Raw genomic sequence first — 15,405 nt, 5'->3', positions numbered from 1 at the left:
CAGATGGAAATCTATTTGCCACATTTAACACTGACTTTCTAAGTGTCTTGTAAATCATAAACATTTGTGATGTGTTAACAGTAAAACATGTATTCGTTGATCACTATTCCTGCTTGGAAACTGATGGACTTGTTTAAGATCAGATGCTGTGTAAAAACTGGACTGGCATTTGCCTTCCCATGTGATTTTTCTAGATGTCAATGATCTAACATATGACTTGTTTAATTGGCAAATAATCTAAGCCTTTGAGAAGCATCTTTGGGTATTTCTGGCTGAAAGCCATAGGTCCTATGGCAATTTGCATAGTAACTCCTCCAGTGTATAGTGCACCTTTGCCTTGAATATCAATACCAACACTGAAGGTTGCTGTTCAGTTCGTGAATTGATTGCATCAGCTGGAAAACATTTTCTGAATACTAAAAAATGTGATCATTATCCCTCCATGAAGTTAGCTGTGTATCAATTAGTGATAAAACGTTTGAAAATTAATCCTATTTATTGGGGGATTTGTATGGGGTTTCTTAATCTTTTATTTTTTTTAAACTTAAGATATTTTCCTGGGGGTGCCATGATTTCTGAATTACCAAAATATTCTAGAGTGGTTTATTTCCTGCTTTCTAGTTTCTACTTATCTATGATATTTTGACCACCCACAACACAGAGGGACACAAAGACCTAGTGATTCAGTGAATATCTGGTCAGAGAGCACTCAAGGCTTTATTGGAGAACCCACTATCACTGGTTGATTTGGGCAAAGATGATGCCGTTGGTGGAAAGTGCAAAAGTGGGAACCTAAAGCCCTTGTCAGGTTTAGCATGGATAATGGTAACAAGTCACTGCACTCCTTTACTAATGAACTTCATCCCTGAACTTGAGAGAGCATCTCTCGGTGATAAATTTACTTTCATGCCAATTCAGTCCTTCACCTCTTGGCTAAGATTGCCAACAGTGCTAACTGTGTTTTTTGGTGATAGGAATGTGTCTACTAGAAAGTGAAACTAGGACCCTTTTGACCCCAAATCATTTTACATAAGCCACTAAAAAAACCATTACATAGCAGTGACTTTTTCCCATTACTGACCAAGGTTGAAATGAAACTAAATCATCATTTTGTGCTGACCAGCCCTTTTTGGTTAGGAGACTAAGGAAGGAAGGAAGTCAAGATTTTCCTTCTCCCAGGCGCACAAATCCTTAAAAGAGTGACAGGCAAATCTAAGTGGATATAGTTAAAACCCTGAGAGTATTTTATATTAAAAATCTGAACAGTTTACAAATATGGCCTTCAGCCGTATCTCCTCATGCTGTGATCCTGTCTGTTCTCACAAGCTAAACAGGATCAGACTGGGACAGTACCAGAAAGAGATGTGAAAGAAACAGTCAGGTACAGCAGCAAGTTATGTCAATGATCCGGTAGTTGGCATTCTTTCCTTTGAGTAAATACTAAAACAATAACTCAACAATCTGTTGGGGGGAGGGAGAGGGACACTCCTTCAGATGAGATACAAAGCCAAGGTCTTGATCACTTGTGGTTACTGAAGATCCCAAGACATGCTTTGTAGGAAGAGGAGCATCAACCCTGGCATCCTGACAAAATTCCAGCTGGGGTAATTATATCCTGCATACCTAAATTCCTCATGCCATTTCAATGAGAAGAGATCTGCTTCTCATCCTAAAGTGACATGTAGTGTCAATCTGCACTGCTAAACTGCTGCTGTGGTTTCATTAATAAATGAAGTGAATTCTGTGCATAGTTTGGTAAAATTGCAAAATGTTTTCACATCCGTCAGGATGAAAAGGTGCTAAAATAAATGTAATTTCATTAAATCAAGTTATTGTTGTAGCCACTAGTGCCTCCAGTCTGCCATTTCTACCCTCATTTGCCTTTGGAAGAATTCTCTGCTCTGTTTAAAAGAGCTAGTTTGGGGTTTTGCTCCTCCACAGATTTCCAAGGAAGGAACTGTAAAACAGTACAATGGCCACTTTGTAGTTACATACTAGAATATCAAAAATATCAACCATAACCCTTAACTACCACCACAGCAGAAACACTGGAAATTGCTAATCTTTTGACCTCCCCGACTTTTTTTTTTTTACTAGAGATAGTAAATCATGAACACATGGAGAGGCAGAAGAGTTATGAGATGGAAGTATCAAGTTAGATGTAGACAACCTCAAATTAACTCTAATTGGGGTCATTCTTAGGAGCAATGTCTCCTACAGAAAAAGGAAGTCCGGAAGAATTAGGGACACCTCTCTTAACTTTGTCGTCTTTTGAGCCAAAACCCTAGGAATCAAAAAATTAAGCAACCTTAAGAAAACACGATAATCAACTTCGATACCTGAAGAGAAGATTCAGAGGGCTTTGAAAATCAGATGGTGATTACAAGGTTTTTTTAAGATACCCATCACCATAGTAACTTGGAACCACTGTAAAATTAGCAATACACACCTACTGACCCTAAAGGGGTGAGATTTTCAAAGATAAAGGGCTGTTAGACACCCAGTTCCTCCTGACTTACAGTAACTGGACCCCTAAATGCCCTTTGTGCTTTTGAAAACTTCTCCTCCGAACAGGCAACATATTTTCTGCCCCAAGCCTTCCCCATACACTCACCAAAGAGCCATCTTAGCTGATAATGCTTCAAATAAGACAACCGATACCTCTTTCACTGTCCCCAAAAAAATGGCCAGACAATGACTCTGACTAATGTCCTGTGAAAGCATAGAGCTCCACAGTCAAGAATCCCTCACTGAAAATGCTGTTGTATGTTCCAGAAGGTATATCAAGAGAAAAACAGCAAGAGCATTTTGACTAATTGCAAATCCATCAAAAAGCATGGAGGACAGAATTGCTGGGATAGTCAGGTCTCAAATACTTCAGGATCTACTTTTTGAATGTGCCCCCAGAATCAAATTGAAGTCAGTGCCAAGAATGGAACACGTGTGTGTTCGGACTGGCTTGCCCCAAGTAAGCAGCAAGCTCCAGATGAAGTTCAAGTGGAGGATTTGTTACAACTTCAAAAATATATTGCTTCTGACAGAGAGCAATTACACAAAGATGAGAACCTCAAGGAATTCCTGATGAAGAGGACTCAAACAAAGCAAGAACAAGCAAGCGCTCAAAGAACGTTCTAAGGAACTTTTTGATCGTGCATTTTAGAGGATAATAAGGTTTAGAATGGCATATATACATATATAGTAACTATCTTACCTGGATCTTTTCGCCCTGGTTTTTCAAACCGCCTGTCTCCCCTAGAAAGGCAGAATAAAAGTTTCAAACAAGGCTGTGGAAGAATGCCATCGTGTGAGAGTTGCACCTGAAATATTTCCTCTCTCTCACTAGAGCTGTGGGGCCAAAACTTTAAGGGTAGTTAGGTGTCCAGATGCTTTTGAAAATGCCAACAGGAGCCTATCTAGATCTTTAGGCACCTTAATACCTTTAAAAATCTAGGCCTAAATCATTGCAAACAGACAAAAGGCTAAAACTAACAGAAGAGCCCTCTCTATAAGAGCTATACAAACTTTCACCCAAAGATAGCTACTATGGAAACGAAGGTTTCTAGAACACCTCACTTTCTCAGGCCTTGGCTACACTTGTGGATTCACAGCGCTGCCGCGGCAAGTACTCCACCTCTCCGAGGGGAATAGCTTGCAGCGCTGCGAGCGAGCGTGCAGCGCTGCAGGCGCTGATTACACTGGCACTTTACAGCACTGCACTCGGGGGGGGGGGGTGTTTTTTCACACCCCTGAGCGCAGCAAGTGCAGCGCTGTGAATTGCCAGTGTAGCCAAGGCCTCAAAGCAGTGCTCTGTTCATGCCCACAAGTCATCAGCAATATAAGCTTTTGAACGGTGTTTTGTTCGTAACAGCTGGGTTTCTAGCAACATCATTATATGGTATCCACTTTAGAAATTCCAAGACAACCAACCAGTACACATTCCTACTGAGCCTTTCTGAAATATCTTTTGTGAATGAAGGGTGCAAGAATGGGATCCAAGCAGGTGCATCTACAGTACATTTTCAAGTCTAGGCTTTTCTGTTACCTTTCTTCCCAGCTCTGAGATCTATGCATTTCCCTGCCTCCTCCTCGCCCAAATCCACCCTCCACTTCGTCAAAACTTCTTTGGTAGAAACCACTCTCTCCTCGGCCTCTGCCTGCAAAGACAAAAAGCCAAAGAAAAACATTTGTAAAAAGAACTTTCCTTTCCTTTTCTAATGTCAACGTGACCTCATTTTCTTATAATCTCCTTAATGAGACACGGCAATCTGATAGTGGGCAAGTCTTTCCTCCATCTCATGAGAATAGTAGCTGTGATTAAATCCACTGGCTTAATATTTCAAAGCTAAACGTTTCCCAAGAAACTGATTTTGGAAATTGACATTTACATTTCAAGACACATAATTTCTCACAAGCTTGTACACCAAACTTCATCACCATGTTTGGAGCTGTTCATGGAGAAGGACAAATTAACAGGCTGCCAAATAGGGCAGGTTTAAAGTGAACATGAAAATAACTTTTGGGAATCTGGAAATAAGGTAATTTGAGTCTTGGTTATAGTCCATCACACAAAGTAATGCACAGAAGAGCTACACAGAACAAGGGGAAAGGAGGTGAAATAGCATAGACTGAAGAAGAGGAGAAGAAACTTGGACTACTATGTAACAGTTCCATTATTAAATGCATAGATTTTACACAGGAGAGAAAGATGTAATAAGTACCACACAAAAAAGATAATCAAGATGTGTCAAAGCAGTTTCTATAGAGCTATAGAAAAACTAGAAGAAACTGATGCAGAAAACTAATGAAGCAGAAAGTGTATAAATATGTGGTAATATGCAATAGATCAGTATAAACAGAGTGCATACTAGAATACTGGCAGTATTGACACTGAAGCACATTAGCCTTATATTATACTCCAAAAAGACAAACTTGGTTTATGAACACATGCAGAATACATGAAAAAGATAATCAAAGCTAGCGCCATTATCCTGAAAAAAGATTAACACCAAACAAATGGTCATATGGTAGGCATAAAGATACTGAAGCCATGTCCTGACTAAAAAAACAGGTCGCATTGTATAATGTGTTAGAAAATACGTTTTAGCAAATATGATTTTAAACGGACTGTACCTAGTGCAGAAAGGGCAAATTGCATTTAAAAATAAGTTAACTGTTTTTGTTCAACCTTATCTTGTCCCATAATTTATTCTCTTGTGACCAAGTTCTCCAACCTTCCCTATTTTCTTATGGAAGTAGAGTGAAGAAGAAGTCTAGAGTACCTGAGGCTGACAGTCTTGATGTAAATGTGGAAGAGACAAAGCACAGAACACAAGGTCTATCTGATATTTCAAAGTCAGAATGGAGAGTACAGAAGCCTTTCTAACGTAAAGATAGAGGAAAAGGACCAAAAAAAAAGGGTGGGGGTCATTTTCAAAACACTGTAAATGAAGGTGGGGAGCACTGCTCTTATTTGTACTACAGTAGTACCTAGAGGCCTCAATGTGCTAGATGCTGTACATCTATATAGTGTGAGAGAGAGTCTCTGCCCTGAAGAGCTCATCATCTACACAGCCAAGACAAAGCAAGTATTATCCCCATTTTACAGATGGGGAACTAAGGCACAGAGATATTAAGTTATTGGCCTAATATCACACAGGAAATCTTTAGCAGAGCTTGGAACAGAACCAAGATCTCTTAGGCAATCAAGGGTCTCTAGTCACACCATACACGTTAAGTAGAAAGTAGATGTGGCTTTAGCCCCCTCCCCACAAATAAATTAGCATGTAGCATGCAGTGTTCATGTAGTCAAATTGTTAGAGGTTTAGTACTAAGAACTGCCATAACAGCAGTGTGTAAGAATTGATCTGGCTGTAAATTATTTTTCCAACTCAGATATTTTAAAGTAGAATTTCAGGTTGTCTAAGGCCTAGATATTTGTGAAATAGCAGTGAAAATGGAAAAATAGGAGGAAAAACATCCTTATGCCTCAGTTCAGAAATAGGCAGCACAATGCTGGGTAAAGCTGCCTCAGTTATGGCCTCTTACTTGAGCAGGAAAACAGCAACAAAAAAAGTCTAAGTCTGTAGCCCAGTCCACAAAGAGACTTAAATCCTTTCCTTCTGACACCCACCTTCATGAATGTAAACATTCCAGTCCTCCAAGCACAGGCTTAACTACACTCCACAGGGAGCTCCCAGGAAAACAAATCAATTAGAAAGAAAGGTCAAGTGCAAGACCTTGGATTGCTTGTGGAGTATTACTTTAGAACGGAGAAAACTTGTTAGTCACAACTAAAGCAACACCACACAAAATGTATGAGATTTTAGGTACGAGCAATTTCACACTCCAGCAGATGGTTTTATGATTAAGTTGCCTTGATAATGCTAACTTAATTGTAAAGTTACACTTCAGAATACAGTTTCACTGAAAACTTTTACTGACAGTGATCATTAAAATAGCCTAAAGAAACTTCTGCACTAAGAACTACAAACCCACTTGTACATGCCTAGAAATTTATGGAATGCACTCAAATTAAGTAATGGGGTATTTCAGCATTACTGCGAATTGTTAAATTGTGTTTAAAAAGATTACTTCTCTCATAGTCATCTATTAGATGTGGCAATTAAGTTAGCTATAGTGAAAGTTCATATTTTTGATAAGAGATGTCTGGACAACTGGAAGTAATGAGGAACTTGTATCTGAACAAAGAAAGATTAACCCAGAACAAAAATGTAGCTATCTTGAAAACTGGGTAGGTAGTGGTAGACTGAAGGAAATACAGTATCAATATTCAAAGAAGAAATGAAGAATGATTCTATTAATTATAATGCCATAAATATAATGCCTATCCCTAGACAAATAACGAACCAAATGTTGGAGGGGAAAACTTTTAAAGATAAAATTGTTTACTATTTTTGACAGAACTGAAGGACAGTTGGATTACAGATAGATTCTGCCCCTTTCATTCACAGTGAGTAGTATCTTACTCTGCATGTAATGCCATTGAAATCAATTGGAGTATTTGAAAAGTAAGTATGTTTACTGTGCGTACAGGTGGCAGCATCTGACTAAATTAGTCTATCATTGTAAATGTTAGTGACCGAGGGGAAGAGAAATGCAAGAGTTGCAAAATAAAAAAGGAAGGGTAAAGAAATACAAAGGGGTTTGGATATATAAAAAAAGGTCAGAAAACACTGAGATTCAACTTGGGGAGGAAAAATGCATGCTGGAAGTCCAGTCTATGACCATTTATTACCCAACAAGCACCATATGCAGTATAAGTGTTTGTAAATTTGAACCCTAGCATATCTGAGCAAAATGTCCAAAACACAGATATTCACCAGGAAAAAGAAACCCGGACAGCTGTAATACTAGCACCCACTTAAGTGAGACAGAGCAAATTAGACTTCAGTTAAGAATAAAGTATGGCATCAGAAAAGGCTGATGCAATTCTGTTACACTGGCATCATGTCAAACAGGGCCCCTCTCTCTAGTTCTTTGGTACAGCTGTACCTGAAATATTTAAATAAGTCCTTGGCAACTCATTAAGTAAAAAAAATAATTTTTTTCCCCCTTCAAATTTTTCAGTAGAGTCCTCAGGAACTGATATTGAGACAATAAAAGATCTAAATACATACAGCTTAGCTAAACAACAACAACAACTAAGAAGGGGCACATGATAGCAGTCCACAAATATCTGAAAGGTGTAGATGCAAAGGAGGAAGTGGAATTATGGGGGAGAACAAAAAATTAGAAATAAGGGGAACCTTAAAACCAAATCAGGAAAAACTTCTGTACATCCAATAGCTATGGAATTATTTTCAAGGGAGGTAGTGGATATATCACTACTTAGGGACATTTAAAATTAAATGGGACAGAATGAGGAAAAAATGTGGCACTTGCTGGGCTATGGATATGACCCAACAAGTCTTCTCCATCTCCAGCTTCTAGCATTCTATATGCAACAAACCACATCTATTAATATATGAAAACATTGTTGTGCTCATGAAGGCTATAGAATTAAAGGATACTATCAACATAAAAATATATTTTTGCTTTTCAAAACAAATGAAAAGTAAGTTCAAGTAGTATACCTTACCCTGAGCCTCCCTGGCATTATCTGAGGATACATTTCCACATTTGCTTTAAATGCTGCAGTGTGGAAGGACCCAACAAATAAGGGAAAATGATTTTAGTGAAGTAGTGAAATTGACAAAACAAAGTGCTATCAGGGAATAAAATAAACTGCAAAGAGAGACCTTATGCCTCCACTAATCTCTTTCAGTTTGTTATTTAAGGCATTGCTCAGAATAGATAAGGACTTCTTTCTGATCATTTAAGTCAGCGGCTCTCCAACCTTCCCAGACTACTGTACTCCTTTCAGGAGTCTGAGTTTCCTTGCATACCCCCAAGTTTCACGTCACTTAAAAACTACTTGCTTACAAAACCACACATAAAAATACAAACGTGTCACAGCACACTATTACTGAAAAATTGCTTGCTTTCTAATTTTTACCATATAATTATAAAATAAATCAATTGGAAAATAAATATTGTACTTACACTTCAGTGTATAGTATACACAGCAGTATAAGCAAGTTGTCTGTATGAAATTTTAGTATGTACTGACTTCACTAGTGGTTTTTTTACGTAGCTTGTTGTAAAACTAGGCAAATATCTAGATGTACTGACAAACCGTTCGGAAGACCTCTGCAAACCCCCAGTTGAACACCACAGATTTAAGTTAAAACCAATCCTTTCAACTTCTTAATTAATGCTCCTGTTCTCTTCTTTTATGAGCGACCCCAAACTTTTTCTAATACCATCTCTTATGGTTGGATATTCTTTACAACTCTGAGTCAAGCAACCTTACACTTTCCTTGATATTCCACCTCAAAACTGTTCCTTTCATCACTCTCCTTCAATCCACATTTATATATTTAACAAAATAAACACACAAAAGAGGAATCAGATAGGTAGGTAACATGCGTTCCTAGTAATCTCCCACATTCACTTCCCTCCTTCGTCAACCCCTGCTGTTTTAGGGCCTTTAAAGGGAAAGTTCCTTGGGGGCAGGAATTTGGAAGTTTTATTTGGCTGCATAATTCCAAATCCCCTACTGCTGTTATCCAAATAATGATGGTCACTTTTCAGACAATTTAACCTAGATCTGTTCCCCATCCACTGTATCATCCCAGTCTTCAGAAAACAGCTCACCTCGACCTCTAGAGGAACTTCGACCTCGAGGAGCCCCTACCACCGTTCCTCCTCCTCGTCCCGTCAACCGCAGGACAGCAGCACTGTTTACAGACATGGAGAAATTTCTCTGCCAAGAAGAGGAGACAGCCAAGGTGAGATAAACAAGCAAACGTACCTTTCCCTATGCTTTTTAGCATAAAAATGATACCTACCCTGACTCTCTTCTGTATATACTCTCTGCAATTGAAAATGCTCAAGAACCACAAAACAAATCAAAAGATATGGAAAAAAATGCTTAGATACATGGGGAAGTTACTAAGTGATCCCATTTAAAATACCATTTTTTCAGCATCCTTTTTTTCTACTCTTAGTGTTTCCTTTCCTTTCAACCTCTAAACTAACAAAGACAAATGTTTGCCTTTATCTTTCCATCACCTTTCTAGAAGATACAAGAATGCAACACAGTCAGCTCCCTGAAGAGCAAGGATGGTGGTATCAGCTAAGATACTATGGTGACAGAGAGCCAGAGAAACAGGTAGAGAGGCTGACGACAAGTCCATGCCAGTAAAGGACACATTACAATGAGCTGTGTGACTGAAAGTTATACTCCAGACCAAAAAAAGTAACTTACCTGCAATTCTTATTTTCAAAAAGTAATTAAAAATGTACTGCAAGTACTGTCTCCCATGCTCCCTGCATATGACTGACTGGAATGTGAAATAGCTTAAAATCCATAGTCAGAGAGACACCTTAAAAGTGAGTAATATGTGCCTACTCACTGATGTAGCGCACCAATACTATCTCCAATCAGTTCATTTTTAAAGCAAGACAGTAACATATCTCCTCCATTCTTCAGGAATGTGGGGTGGTTGAGAGGGAATCTATTACAACTACTACCCTTCTGAATAATTAAGTAGTATAATTTTTCTCCAAAAATATAGTAACAACAATAGACCACTTCTGAAGACTCAATATTTTTATGAATCACTAAAATTTTAACCAAAAAAAGCTCATTTTAGTAACAGAAAAAACAGTAACAAAAATCCTATGCAACAGTCATGGAGTGCAACAGAAACAAGAAAAAAAGATTTACTAAGAGAGAGAGGGGGAAAAAAAAAAAAAACAGACATTTCAACATAGAACAACTAGCTATACAGAAATACCCAAAATGTTCTGAACATAGACAGTTGGAAGTTTGTGCACTTCTGCCCAGAAACCAATTCTGTACCACTTAAGCACAGCAAATTTGGACTCACGTTGTACTTCCAAGTCTAAGCTTTAAATAAAATTAAAAAAAAAAAAAAAAATGCATAGAACTCCATGTAGCTGTTCCGCAAGTCTTCTAGAAACGAATCTACTGGGGGGTAGACTAGCATTGCTTACGTGCCTCTGGACACATCTAACTTAATATGGCCTTGAAAAGTCCCAAAGGAGTAACAATGAGACAAGCAATTAGATCGTCATTTAGACTTTATATAGTGGTGTCCAAAGAAACAGGAAGCTGCATGCACTTTAGTCTATTTCAAATAAATCCGAAAAAATATTTGACATCTATTTGGAAAGGAAGAACCTCTCCAAGAGGAGACTGGTAACTATGAGCATAGCTTGAAAAAAATCCTATCACCCATTGCAGGTACAAAGCTTTCTTTGGTGAGTGTTTTCAACCTCTACAAAATCTGAGTATTCATTTAACATTTTTTTCCTAGCTCTTATAATTGCTAAGAAAACTTTCTAAAAATTAACTGAACATGCACAATTTTGGTAATATCTTCCTCAGTCTTCAGACAGATTACTTGAGTATCTTTGCTGCTGCTCAGATTTTTCCTAAGTGAAAATTGGCAGAGTGCAAATTAATCATATTCATAACCCTAGTCCATTTCACTCTGCTACTACTTAGGAAAGTTAAAAGCAGTAACATATGCAAGCTGTGGAATATCTCCCAAAAACAGAGGAGTGGAGCAGGTAAGGTAGTGGTAACACTTTGGATGCTGAGACAACAATGGTGGGAAATTTTAGGAAGGGCTACTGTAGAAATGGCCACAGAAAAAAGGTAAACTGATCATACACAATGGTTAGACAGCATACATATAGAAAACCGGAAGTCATATAGTCACATTTAATAGATCACCAAAAAAATTGTAATCATGAAGGACTGTCATATTAGGAAATTGATCAAACATCAATGTGTTAATCAGGAAGGCGATTAAGTAGCACAAATGGTCAGAGAATCTATTCTTCCTTTGGATTTTCTCAGAGCAATTGCAAGAGGTGAATTTTACTTTAACTTATAACCTTTACTAAATAATCTCCTTAGACTCAGTGTTCTAATTCAATAATAAATGTACTTGAAACAATTACTTAAATTTTCCTTTTACACTATATGAACAGATAACATGTTTATCTAAACTGTGATAGACCCTGGCCAGTTGCTACAGCAGAGTACACCTGCTGGTATCCAGGAAAGTGGGCGGGCTACAGGACCTCCCCCCAGCCTAAGGGGAGGATCCACAGGTCCGTGATACCAAATAATTGCACAGGACAACTAATGAGAACAGGAACGGGAGTGAGGTCACAGGGTTAAACGTAGGGAACCTAATGGGGACACCGAGTAGAGAACCCCAGACAGTGCCCACTGCTCCTCGAAGGCGTCAAGGGAGCCAGCAGACGCTGCCCAGAGGAACTGTGCCCAGATGCATGAACAGACGGAGGAGCGGAAATAGGCCCCACAGTCGCAGGAAACCCCATCAGCCAACCTCCTCTCCCTGGTTTTGTAGATGGCCATTTTGGCCATGGCTAGGAGGAGATTGACAAGGAGGTCCCGCGACTTTGTGGGGCCACTGATGGGGAGCATGTAGATAAACAGGTGAGGGGAAAAGTACAACCAAAAACGTAATAATATATCCAAGAGGAGCCGGAATAGGGGATGCAACCTGGCACAGATATGTGCATGCCAGGGTCTCCCTCATAGTGCAAAAGGGGCATGTGGCCGGTAGGGGAGTGAACCAGGCCAAGTACACACCCGTGCTCTTGGCTCCATGAAGGATGACATCCCCGGTGGAATTATAGACTGGCCCAGCGGGGCTCCTCACCCTCTAGAGGTGGCAGAAGGTCCCGCCACTTTGTGTCGGGGTGGGACGCAAGGGCGAGGACATAAAGGGTGTGGAGCATGAGCGCGTACAAATGTTTTTGTGGCGCGGTCTGGAACCCGACCGGCTGCAACTTGTGCAGCCGGCTCATGGTAAAGGGGTGGGGTGGCCTGGTAGGTCCACGGGGTAGGGGCCTGATGAAAAGGAGGGCCTGGGGTGGAGGGTGGGCAAGGCGTGCCCTCTCACAGGACCCAGCCGAGGAAGACCCGAGCAGTGGGCGGTAAAGCGTCCCTCACCTCCTGAAATATGTGCCGGGGAGTACAAGGTCTGGAGAGCCCCATGCGCCGAGCGAGCGTCAGGGGATCCAGCCAGTCTCCCCGGTCGTAGTCCAGGTGGTCTCCAACTCTGGTGACTTCTGCCAGGACCAACCTCTGGCGCACCGAGGGGGACTCCGCCACCTGCACACAGAGCTGGGGGTTGTGTAGCAAGGGCTCCGCAAGGAGATCTGCCCCCTCGGCGGCCACCACGTACCTGGTGGCCGAAACCAGTTTCCAGGTCCGGAGGAGGTCCTGGTAGAAGGCCAGCAGCCCAGAGAGGTCTCGCGGAAGACCACTCCAATGGAGATAAAGGAGCTGCCGGTCGTATCGGAGCCCTCGGAGGAAGGCGTGCACCAGTACGCTCCACGCCGGACCACCTGCACCATGAAGGAGCCTCTGCAGGGCCTGGAGGCGAAAGACGTAGTCCTGAATGCGCAGGCACTTCAGGCCCTGTCCTCCTTCTCCAGGGGTAGGTAGAGGACCCCTGCAGAGACCCAGTGCAGTCCTGACCAAAAGAACTCCAGAACCGACTTCCGGAGGTTGACCAGAAAATCCGGGGCCAAGACCAGGGTGTTGAGCCGATGCCAGAGCATGGACAGGACTAGCTGATTGAGCACCAGTGCCCTCCCTCGGAGGGAGAGGCACCAGAGTAGTCCTGTCCATCTCCGGAGCCACTCTACTACCCTGCCCTCTAAACCTTGCCAGTTCTCTGGTGGAGACGGAAGCGTGGCAGAAAGGTAAACGCCAAGATAGAGCAGTGGACCCGTGCTCCACCGGATGGCCTGAAGTGCGGGTGGGAGGGAGCTCGCCTGCCACCCGTCCCCACCACGCCAGAGCTCTTGACCCAGTTGACCCGGGTGGAGGAGGCCGTCGAGTAGATGGCCTGGCAAGCCTCCACCCGCGCCAAGTCGGCTGGGTCCTGGACCACGAGGAGCACGTCATCAGCATATGCCGACAGGACCAGCCGCAGCTCCGGCTCCCGCAGCACCAACCCCATCAGCCTCTGGCAGAGGAGACAAAGGAAGGGCTCGATCACCAGAGCATACAGCTGGCCCAAGAGGGGGACACCCTGCCATACTCCCCGCCCGAAGCTGACCAACTTGGTCAGGGTCCAGTTGAGCCTGACCAGACACTCCGCGGAGACGTACTGCACCTGGAGAAAACCCACAAACTGGGGTCCGAAGTCAAACGCTTGCAGAGTGCCCAGGAGATATTCCGAAGGTCGCGGGGGTCCCTCTTCTTTGGGAGCAAGGCGAACACGGTTCACCTGCACAACAGGGGAGGGGCCCTGCTCTCCAAGGACTCAGCCCAGACTATGAGAACGTCCGGGCCGAGGATGTCCCAGAACACGCGGTAGAACTCCACGGTCAGCACGTCCATGCCCAGAGATTTATTGGTGGGCATGCGGCAGAGGGCTTCCGAGAACTCGGCCAGAGTGAGGGGCAGCTCTAGCTGGTCTCGGTCGCCTGCACTGACCGTCAGGAGTCCGTCCCAGAGCACTTTGCAAGCGTCAGGATGGGTTGGCTGGAGGGAGAAAAGGCCTGCGTAGAAGGCCCTGGCCCTCCCGCACATCTCCGGCAGATCTGTGAGGGGTGTGCCGTCCTCTGCCAGGAGGCAAGTGACGTGCTTCTTGGCCCCCCCCTTTTTCCCTAGGGCGTAGAAGAAGTGGGAGCCAAGATCCATCACCCGAAGAAGGCAGATGTGGGATCAAACAAAGGCACCCCGGGCCCGATGGTCTTCGAGGGCGCAAAGCTCCTCCCGCTTCTCCCGGCACGCTCCGCAGAGGGATGGATCCTCGGGGCTGGCGGCCAGACGCCTCTCCAGCTCTAAGACCTCCCGTTCCAACTGCTCTATCGTCGCATCTCTCCGTCGGCTGGTGCCCTGGGTGTAGTCACGGCAGAAGAGCCGGGCGCACTCCTTCCCCACGTCCCACCACCACCACGCCAAGGGAAAGGCGTGCCTCTGCCCTCGCCAGGCCAGCCAGAACTCCCGGAAGGACGCCACAAAGTCTACATCCTCCAACAGGCTGTTATTAAAGTGCCAATAGGCCGGCCCTGGCCTCTCCGTGCAGAGAGAGGCCGTCACAGTTGCCAAGTGGTGGTCTGAGAATGGGTCCGGCCAGATGCTGGAGGAGTGGGCCCGTGAAAGGTGACTGTGAGAGAAATAAATGAGGTCCAACCAGGATTGACACGACCGACGGGCCTCCACCCGGATGAAGGTAAACGTCGAGACGTTGTCCAGTCGGTGGTCGCGCCAGATGTCCACCAGGGAGTGATGGTTGACAATCTCCCGGAGAACGCCCGCGGCGGCCGGGCACTGCTCGGTCCCTGAGCGGTCCCCTCCTTGATGGTGGTGTTAAAGTCCCTGCCCAGGACCAGGCACTCGAGAGTATCCAAGGAGCTGAGGAAGGCGGACGCCTGCTGATAAAAACGCAGCTGCTCCGGGCCCGATGTCGGGGCATAAACGTTGATAAGGTTGACCACTAGCCCCTCCATGCAGACCCGGAGGTGCAGCAGGCGGCCCAGCATAGCCTCAGCGACCCCCAGCACCTCAGGCCCTAGGTCGGGGGAGAACAGGGTAGCCACCCCAGCCGAAGTGGTGGTGAGGTGGCTAAAATAGACCCTGTCCCCGCACTCCAGTCGCCAATTTGCTTTGGCGGCTGGAACCGTATGGATCTCCTGCAGGAAAACCATAGAGTACCCCTCCTCCTGAAGGAAGGAGAGCACCTGGCACCTGCGGAGACCCATCCTACAGCCCCTGGTGTTTAATGTTGTGAAGATGATAGGTGCCATGGGGAAGGCTGG

The 15,405-nt window shown here is 43.6% G+C and overlaps 1 protein-coding gene across 6 annotated transcripts in view; it reads right to left on the bottom strand.

Annotated features, from left to right (window-relative positions):
• Positions 1 to 15,405, bottom strand: part of GIGYF2 (GRB10 interacting GYF protein 2) — a 160,507-nt gene that overhangs the window by 97,707 nt on the left and 47,395 nt on the right. For 5 of the 6 annotated variants that reach the window (XM_034782643.1, XM_034782640.1, XM_034782639.1 and 2 more), the window contains 3 exons: positions 9,217 to 9,325; positions 4,043 to 4,154; positions 3,212 to 3,252 (listed from right to left, as the gene is read on the bottom strand). In XM_034782643.1, coding sequence (XP_034638534.1) covers positions 3,212 to 3,252; positions 4,043 to 4,154; positions 9,217 to 9,325 — 262 coding nt within the window. The remainder of the gene's footprint in view (positions 1 to 3,211; positions 3,253 to 4,042; positions 4,155 to 9,216; positions 9,326 to 15,405) is intronic. The other variant, XM_034782645.1, reaches the window with a different exon arrangement.

Source organism: Trachemys scripta, chromosome 9 (assembly GCF_013100865.1).
Source record: "Trachemys scripta elegans isolate TJP31775 chromosome 9, CAS_Tse_1.0, whole genome shotgun sequence".
Classification (NCBI taxonomy): Eukaryota; Metazoa; Chordata; order Testudines; family Emydidae; genus Trachemys; species Trachemys scripta.
The sequence above is the reverse complement of the archived record's forward strand: the minus strand, read 5'-3'. Positions and strand labels throughout refer to the sequence as shown.